Raw genomic sequence first — 9,868 nt, forward strand, 5'->3', positions numbered from 1 at the left:
CCTTCATTGAAACCTAATGTGCCCAAAGAAAAGGGGACCAGGGTTTCCGAAGTAGACTCCCTTCACACCCGTACAGTCCCAGTCCTGAGGGGCCAAAGAGTGTGCTGGCTTTTATCTAATCTTAATCAATTATAATCGCAAAACAACTGGAAACTCGGATATCTCCGACTTCTGACTGGGAAAAATCATTTTGAACGGTCATCCAACTCGGCATCTTTCTAGAGCTCTGACTTTCCAACCTGAAAATCACAGACGTCATGATTTGACCTTCCTTTATACCGAGTTCCCATTTGTCTTGAATGCATCATATATTGGATCACGTATGGAACTTCATCTTCCAATCAGGTTGCCGAATCAGAAGCCATTCCCTTCCTGACCACCTCACACACACCCTGCAGCTGAAAGCTGTCAGTGAATTAGTGGGGATAGCGTTCTCTTTACTATTGCAACACATTGATAAACCACACTTGACAAAAAATAAATAAGACTCTGCCATTCTCCAATTTACATGGACATATCAATAAAGTTACACAAACTAGGCTACTGACCCTCCTCCCTATGCGTCTCGTGCCGCACAGCACTGCTATGAGAAGCAGTCATGCATGGACAAATTTGACCACTACCTAAAAACAAAAGGATAGCCTATAAACTGAATATGAACAGTAGCATATATTATCTGCGATATGATTGCCTATAACCTATGCGAGCCATATATCTAGTGGGAATTACAAACAAATTAACATAAATGTAACCACCCAGGGTAAAAACTGGTTGAATTAATGTTATTTCCACGTAATTTCAACCCCCCAAAAATCTGTGATGTTGAATCAACGCGAAAAACTGATTGGATTTGCAAAAAGTCAACGAAAGGGCATTTCGGTTTTTTTCCCCTAACTTTTAACCTAAATCCAATGACATGGTTACACGTTTTGTTGATATCACGTTGAATTCGTGTTAAATTGACAACTGAACCAATTGTAAATCAAAACTAGACGTTGAAAGGACGTCTGTGCTATTGGGCTGTTCGGTTATACCTGCAACAACATATTCCTGACAGAATGTATACATTGTTGCTGAATTATTGCCTACTCGTATCCAACACGGTGGAGAGTTTATTGTCGCTGTAGTCACAGCTTGGTCATAATGCGCTCCCTTTAAGCTGCTTTGCCCTCATTCTTTATCACACTGGTGGCTTCACATGACCAACAGTTTAATCGAGAGAAGAAAGATGTAGCATACACACCGTGGTCTAATTACAAAATAAAAACGAATATTAAGTTACTCACCGCTCAGTGATATGCTGGTTTAGTGTTGGTGAGCAGTCCGATGAAGGGTTGAGTAAGATTGTAAGTAGCTTCAGTAGTTTTATTGCAGTGTCTGCCGTTGCAGGGCAGTCCAGTCGATTAAGGCATGACTTAGAGTCAGCTGGTTTGCAGTGACCCCTACTGGCTTGTTAGGGGACATTAGACAATAGGGACAGGGGGATCATATGGAGGACCAAACCTGCCATAATTAGAATTAAATTCAATAAATAAATGCACACATAAATATATACATATATGAATTAATAAATAGATAAATAAATGAATGAATGAATGATTGCACACATAAATAAATAATTATTTATATAATTCATACCATTTTCTTTCATTTATATTATTTCATTTATTTATGTATTTCTTCCTCCAATATGACAACTAGGGGGTGTCAAGCAAACATATGTGGTTGGTATCTGAAACAACTTTGGATGATCAATGCTTAGGCACATTGATCAATTGCATTTGCCTGGGCTGCATTCAATATGACAGAACATGTTAAAAGTTTAAAGGCCATGTTTCACAATAGCACTCCCCAAACAATAATATGTAGCGCATATAGCTATGTATCAATATGATATGTAACTTTTGTGGGGGAAATTGGAGGTCAAATCTATTATATGCTGCTGTGCTGCACGTGCACCATAAAAACACACAAAGAAACATGCTTGACGTAGAAACAGATGAACAGTTTTGGAACACTGAGCCATTGACCCTGCCTGCACCAGGTGCCTGTGTTACGAGTGGGTTGCTTTTGAAAATAAGGCACCGGACTACAGCCATTTAGTTTTGAACCTAGAAGAAGACCAAGAGACAAGATGGAGTCGACCGGGATGGGCGAGAGGAATGTCCAGTTGGCCAGAAAAGCATGGTAAAGTCACATTACTGAGTTTCAAGCTAGCTATCTTGGCTACAACTGATAATGTCGAGTTGGCTAGCCAGCTGCGTTTTACAGCCAGACTCAGTTTTACACTTAGGTAGCTAGCTAGATAATTAACTAAAATGCAATTGTCATAAACCATTATTATCTAGCTAGCTACGGTACCTAAATATCAGTCAGATGTAAAGCAAGCAGGATTGTGGCATGTCATAAGCAATACATGTTGACTAGCTCACGTTAGCTAGATCAATCAATCAATCAAATGTATTGGAAAAGCCTTTTTTACATCAGCCGATGTCACAAAGTGCAATACAGAAACCCAGCCTAAAACCCCAAACAGCAAGCAATGCAGATGTAGAAGCACGTGGCTTGGAAAAACTCCCTAGACAGGCAGGAACCTAGGAAGAAACCTAGAGAGGAACCCGGCTCTGAGGGGTGGCCAGTCCTCTTTTGGCTGTGCCTGGTGGAGATTATAAGAGTACATGGCCATTAAGGCCAGATTGTTCTTCAAGATGTCGAAACATTCATAGATGACCAGAAGGGTCAAATAATAATAATCACAGTGGTTGTAGAGGGTGCAACAGGTCAGCACCTCAGGAGTAAATGTCAGTTGGCTTTTCATAGCAGAGCATTCAGAGTTCGAGACAGCAGGTGTTGTAGAGAGAGAGTCAAAAACAGCAGGTCTGGGACAAGGTAGCACGTCCAGTGAACAGGTCAGGGTTCCATAGCCGGAGGCAGGACAGTTGAAACTGGAGCAGCAGAACGACCGGACTGGAGACAGATCACTTATTAAACAATAGTAGACACTTAATTAATGAGCTAGCAGCGAGTTAACTATAGTTAAATAAAGAGGAGCATGTTTTCATGATGGAATAAATAACTAATGTTCGCCTTAGCAATTGTTACTGAGATGAGAGTTGTAAATTCACTTGTATGCAAAGTAATTTGCTGATAACTACTTTTTTGAGCCAAAGTGTACTTACTATACCTGTGATACGTGGTTGTATGCACTAACTGTAAGTCACTCTGGATAAGAGTAAATATGTCATAGCCATTATAACAAAATGGCTTGGATACTTTTAATCAGATCTATTGCTGTCATTTAAAGACATAAATGTGAAATATGCAAACTGATACTTGAATCCTAAATACAGGGACCATTTTCTTTTGTTAAGCTCTGCAGATTTGTCATCTGATTTCTTGGAGCCTGGTGAAGATGGATGCAACCATACCACAAGGCAGGACATTTCTCTGCATGCTACCAGCAGGAACTTGGTGCATCCTGGCAGTAAGTCATGTTTGTCACTAACTTCTATGGTATCTTAAACACAAAGACAACGCTTAGAGCTCATGATTCAAAAGGTGTAAATTAAAGTCTCATGTCCAGGGTGAATACATTTTTCGCCCTGGCGTCCTACCTGGTCGCATACCTGGTTGACCGGGATGCCATTTAATCTAATTTTGTCTGTCATAGTTGAAGTGTACTTATGATGAAAATTACAGGCCTCTCTCATCTTTTTAAGTGGGAGAACTTGCACAATTGGTGGCTGACTAAATACTTTTTTGCCCACTGTATCTCACATGATGACCATTGGGAAAACAAAACAGATTTTTTTAACACAATAGCATCCTCATCTGGACTGAAGTTGAATGGCATTTGGTTCCTCATATCCAAATGACCATTATTAAGTTCATATGTAGGTGTAGCCTATATCCTTCTTTGTTCTTTGCCTGTTTTGATTATATTTGTATTTTCATACATGGAACAAAACACAATGGTATCCACTGTTTATCCTGGAATTATTTTATTCAATAATCTACTCAATCATGATAACATTGCATTGTTTCAGCTCAGTCAGTAGGGCTGAAATTGTTGTGAAAGTTAGTAAGATAAGCAAAAAACACAGCTCAAATCAGCTCAGTAGCGATTTTATACAGCATTGATTAATGGCAGGGATGAAAGATGCCTGGTACACGGTATTTAAAAGTCAATGACATCAATTAACACCAAACAGAACATCTTAATGACACCCCAACAAAAATGTATGACAAAAGAAATCCTGGAGATCGAATTTATAAAACCAGTGTTTGATAATGAAATGAGCTCCCAGTTCTACAAGGCATATATTTTTTTTGTGACCAACTTTTTATTTCATTTTTTCAGAAGGGGGGTTACAGGTACAGTACAGGTATAACAGGTCATATACACTACCAGTCAAAAAATTTAGAACACCTACTCATTCAAGGGTTTTTCTTATTTTTTACTATTTTCTACATTCTAGAATAATAATGAAGACATCAAAACTATGAAATAACACATATGGAATCATGTAGTAACCAAAGAAGTATTAAACAAATCTAAATATATGTTATATTTGAGATTCTTCAAATAGCCACCCTTTGCCTTGATGACAGATTTGCACACTCTTGGCATACTCTCAACCAGCTTCACCTGGAGTGCTTTTCCGACAGCCTTGAAGGAGTTCCCACATATGCTGAGCACTTGTTGGCTGCTTTTCCTTCACTCTGCAGTCGAACTCTTTCCCAAACTATCTCAATTTAGTTGAGGTTGGGTGATTGTGGAGGCCAAGTCATCTGATGCAGCACTCCATCACTCTCCTTCTTGGTAAAATAGCCCTTACACAGCCTGGAGGTGTGATGGGTCATTGTCCTGTTGAAAAACAAATGATAGTCCCACTAAGCGCAAACCAGATGGGATGGTGTATCACTGCAGAATGCTGTGGTAGCCATGCTGGTTAAGTGTGCCTTGAATTCTAAATAAATCACAGACAGTGTCACCAGCAAAGCAGCCCACATCATAACACCTCCTCCTCCATGCTTTATGGTGGGAAATACACATGCAGAGATAATCCGTTCACCCACACAACGTCTCACAAAACACGGCGGTTGGAACCAAAAATCTCCAATTTGGACTCCAGAACAGACTCCAGACCAAAAGACAAATTTCCACCGGTCTAATGTCCATTGCTCATGTTTCTGCCCCAACAAGTCTCTTCTTATTATTGGTGTCCTTTAGTAGTGGTGTCTTTGCAGCAATTCGACTGTGAAGGCCTGATTCATGCAGTCGCCTCTGAACAGTTGATGTTGAGATGTGCCTGTTACTTGAACTCTGTGAAGCATTTATTTGGGCTGCAATCTGAGGTGCATTTAAATGTATTGAACTTATCCTCTGCAGCAGAGGTAACTCTGGGTCTTCCATTCTTGTTGCGGTCCCCGTGATAGCCAGTTTCATCATAGCGTTTGATAGTTTTTGCGACTGAATTTGAAGAAACTTTCAAAGTTCTTGAAATGTTCCATCTTGATTGACCTGATCTTAAAGTAATAATGCATTGTTTTTATTTTCTTATTTGAGCTGTTCTTGCCATTATATGGAAATATTTTTTACGAAATATTCTGTATACCCCCCTTAAAAATATACTTTAAGTAAAGTGTTTTATATACAGTACCAGTCAAAGGTTTGGACACACCTACTCATTCAAGGGTTTTTCTTTCTTTTGACTATTTTTTACATTGCAGAATAATAGTGAAGACATCAAAACGATGAAATAACACATTCTTCAAATAGCCACCCTATGCCTTGATGACAGCTTTGCACACTCCTGGTATTCTCTCACTCACTTGCTCTCAAGATACCTTGTTAAAGTTACTAAAGTAATCTTCTAATCAAGAGAAAGGGGCCGTCTTCTCTTAGACTTTCTAGATATTAGCATGAGGTAAAACTGGTAGTGTAACTAAGAAGAACATTTTATGACAAAAACTGCCAACAAACCACTTTTGTAATAAATTTAAAAATTATATATATTATATATGTTGAAATTGTGGCAAGTATTATTTCCTTTTGAAACCATTTCATTGGTTATACTACAGATGTGATATGAGTAGTTGGATCGTTCGACAATATTAGTGCTTTCTGCATCACTTTGACATTTTAAGTAAAGGTTTTGCACAAATAAAAGCCTGTTATATTTAATGAAGTGCCCTGTAATATAGACCACATGGAAAATTCTATCAGATTTTGTATATGAAATCAAGACTTACTAAAGTGCCTCTGTGCATCCTCTGTGACTTTTAGGAAGATTTTTAACCCACTTAACCACAACATTTCTCCAAGTTTTCACCATTGTTATAAAGCCCTGGTTATGTTGGAAAAGTCATTTCTGAAGAGTATTATTTATTTTATGTCATTAGTGATTCATTTTAAGATTGTATTTTTTAGGTCAACCCTGTTATCTCAACTGGACTGTTTGAGTATGGTTAAACTATTCAAAAGAGACACTGAACATGATCTCATAGTCAAATCATTGTGTAAATGCCAGTTCTACTCTTTATGACCATTTTCTGGTGTTTTGTGGTGGAAAATCAAGCAGGTCCAGCATATCACATCAATCCTATTACTCCTAGATAGGCCAGAAATGATTTAACAATTTAAAAAAATTGGTGAAGCTTGCATTCAATTGCCCCTCCCTGTTGCACACAACAAGCTTCCATTCCCCCTGTCACAAGGGGATTTATTGCTGATTTAAGATTAAATCATCAATCCTGTTATAGTCAACCTTGTTACTTTATTTGGCACTTATTAGGCACATACTATAGTCATTTGTTTTATGTACCCTACTGAAATGGGCAAATGTGTTTTTCATTACGCTGTACATGTGCTCTTTATGATAGAATGTTAAAATTAGGTGAAATAAAACTTCTTATTTGTTTTCAATACTCAAACGGCACCTAATTGGTGGAACGACCAAGTCACCAAAGTGGTTGCATATTAAAGTTTATAATTTCTACCCATGTACACACAGAAATGTGAGCACATACAGTTTTCAATGCTTTTGCGTGCTATGGGTAGTGCTATGGAATTTCTAAAGATTCACTGCAAAAGACTCAAAGGACTATTACTTTTGCAGTCTTACTGTAAACAACTGTAATCCATCTTCAGTTGATTGGAAGAAGTTAAAGAAGAATATTCAACGGAAAGAAAAAATACACAGTTTGACAGTTCACAGCCAGGATTTCTTGCCTCTGCCTATTTTAGTTATGTTGGCCAGTTTGGCCTTAGTGCGTTCTTTCTCATCTGGGCTTCTCTTGGAGGTGCACTCTACTGTGGAGTCCGTCTCGAAGGAGATGGCTGGGGTGTGGGTGGGCAACACACCACTGCTCTTCTCCTGGGACATGGGAGGGGAGGTCTGCAGGACCACCCTGCCTCGTAGGGAGTGTTTGAGCTGCAGCAGCAGAGGGTTGTGGTTGTGATACAGGTTCACAAGTTCCACAGGGTCCCTCTCTGGCTCGCAGCATGTAGAGCAGGCAGAGCACAGCACACGGAAAATATAGACCCAGCCCAGGTAGTGCAGCTCCACAATGTTCAGGATGAAGCATCCCAGGCTGATGCTGAACATGAAGTTGAGGAAGATGGTCTTCTCCGTGGCACGAGACACAAAACAGTCAGTCCAGTTAGGACAGGGGTAGGTCTCACAGCGGAACAGTTGAGGCACTTCAAAGCCAAACAGGTAGTACTGACCCACTAGAAAGGCTATCTCCATGATGGAGCGCAGCACCACGTGGATGATGTAGGTCAGCAGCACTTGGCTGGACAGCTCGGTGGGATCCTTCCCCACCTCCCTCAAGTCCTCCTCCAGCAGGCTCTGCTCCACACACCCCCCCTCCCGGGTGCCCCACTCCTTCTCATAGCAGGGGTTGAAGGAGCGGTTGCTGGCCTCCAGGGATTCCCCATCCTCCACCCCTACATGTTTGAGACTTTCACGTGCAGGAGGAGGCTTGGCGACCTCATGGATCTTCTCAGGCTCTAACTTCTCATCCTTGGCTATCTTGTGCAACACATAGACAATGTAGAAGATAGACGGTGTGGAGACGAGCACTATCTGGAAGACCCAGAAACGCAGGTGTGAGACTGGGGCGAAGGTGTCGTAGCAGACGTTGTTGCAACCAGGCTGCAGGGTGTTGCAGGTGAACTTGGACTGCTCATCACTGTACACTGCGTCCCCCACCAGGGTCACCAGCAGGATGCGGAAGATGAGGAGCATGGTCAGCCAGATCTTGCCGATCACCGTGGAGTGGTTCTGAACCTCCGTTAAGAAGCGACCAAGAATGGACCAGTCTCCCATTTCTTAACCTGGGGGAACACAGATGAAAAACAAACAGCAGAGGGCTATGGTGTGTTTAACCCACCACACTACAATATTATGCCCCACAGGCTAATCAACATTAGTGCTACAGTCTTTGAAGGAGTGAAACATGAATGGAACCTGTGCATCTGCAGCGCTGATGTATTTCCTTGTAATTTATCAAGGTCTTTAATGAGTGAGCCATCAGTACAGTTTAGTCTCACTACTGAATATGAAGTGTCTATTGCGGGAGGGGCACATGCTAAGTCAGCAGAACCATGAAGCCATAAAACAGGTCAACACATAATACGTCATCCAACATCCTCCAAGAGGGGCCTCAAAATACTTTCACAATGTCACACAACATACTTAAGACACAGTATACTGTAGGCTATGTTGGAACATGTCTCTATGTGTTATGTAGATGTACTTGGCTCAATATACAGTATGTGTTGTTTAAATTAGGGATCTGGAATATTCTAAATAATATGAGAAAATGCTTAATTTGGTACATGAAATGATTATGTAGAAAGAGAAAATTAAATATAGGTTACTCTCCATAATACAGACACAACTCTTCATTATCCCTGACAGACACCGCTCTACATTATCCCTGACAGACACAGCTCTACATTATTCCTGACAGACACAACTCTTCATTATCCCTGACAGACACCGCTCTACATTATCCCTGACAGACACCACCCTTCATTATCCCTGACAGACACCGCTCTACATTATCCCTGACAGACACCGCTCTACATTATCCCTGACAGACACCGCTCTTCATTATCCCTGACAGACAGACATTATCCCTGACAGACACCCCTTCATTATCCCTGACAGACACCGCTCTACAATATCCCTGACAGACACCGCTCCTCATTATCCCTGACAGACACAGTGCTACATTATTTCTGATAGACACAGCGCTACATTATTCCTGATAGACACTGTTACGGATACCAGTATCCTGTGTGAGTATCCTGTGTGTGTGTGTGTATCCTGTGTTCTTTTCTCTCCTTCTCCCCTCACAGGTGAAAATCATCACTCCCCAATCAGTCACCAATCCAATCAGAAGACACACATCCTCCTGTTTCCTACCCTATCACAGTTCCTTTCCCTTGGTTTAAAAACCCTGTCAGTTGTTTGCTCTAGAGCTCAATCTCTCTGTAAATGCCATGTCTGTAGGTCTCTCTGTTTCAATCTCTGTGTATTAACCTCTCTTTTGTTTGAGCACCTCCATAGCACTTTGTCCTCACCTGTGAGTATTGTTTTTGGTTATGGTGTTTGTTTGTTTGCTGGTGGGAAAAGGGGGAACCAAGACAAGTCACCCATGGGCATACACTACCCGTAGGTAAACTTTGTTAAATACACTAGTTAGAACTGGGCGGACTACCCACTGTATTTTGGTTAGTTAGTTAGCTGTTGTTAAAGTAGGCTAGTCTAGCTCAGGTGTGTTTTGGATGCTTATTGTTTCTTTCCTTGGGTCCAGCCCCGTTTCCTGCTCCCCCCCCCCCCATTACCGTGTG

The 9,868-nt window shown here is 40.9% G+C and overlaps 2 protein-coding genes across 5 annotated transcripts in view; both read right to left on the bottom strand.

The window, feature by feature from the left end:
* The window catches only part of LOC135550489 (unconventional myosin-XVIIIa-like), a 114,656-nt gene extending 113,282 nt beyond the window's left edge, over positions 1-1,374 (bottom strand). For all 4 annotated transcript variants that reach the window (XM_064981363.1, XM_064981361.1, XM_064981362.1 and 1 more), the window contains exon 1: positions 1,287-1,374. The gene's annotated coding sequence lies outside the window, so the exon portion shown is untranslated. The remainder of the gene's footprint in view (positions 1-1,286) is intronic.
* Positions 1,375-7,214: 5,840 nt separating this feature from the next.
* Positions 7,215-8,336, bottom strand: LOC135549169 (gap junction delta-2 protein-like). The gene has a single exon (XM_064979211.1). The coding sequence runs from the start codon at positions 8,334-8,336 to the stop codon at positions 7,215-7,217; it is 1,122 nt and encodes a 373-aa protein (XP_064835283.1).
* Between the last annotated feature and the right edge of the window lie 1,532 nt (positions 8,337-9,868).

Source organism: Oncorhynchus masou, chromosome 12 (genome assembly GCF_036934945.1).
Source record: "Oncorhynchus masou masou isolate Uvic2021 chromosome 12, UVic_Omas_1.1, whole genome shotgun sequence".
Taxonomy (NCBI): domain Eukaryota; kingdom Metazoa; phylum Chordata; class Actinopteri; order Salmoniformes; family Salmonidae; genus Oncorhynchus; species Oncorhynchus masou.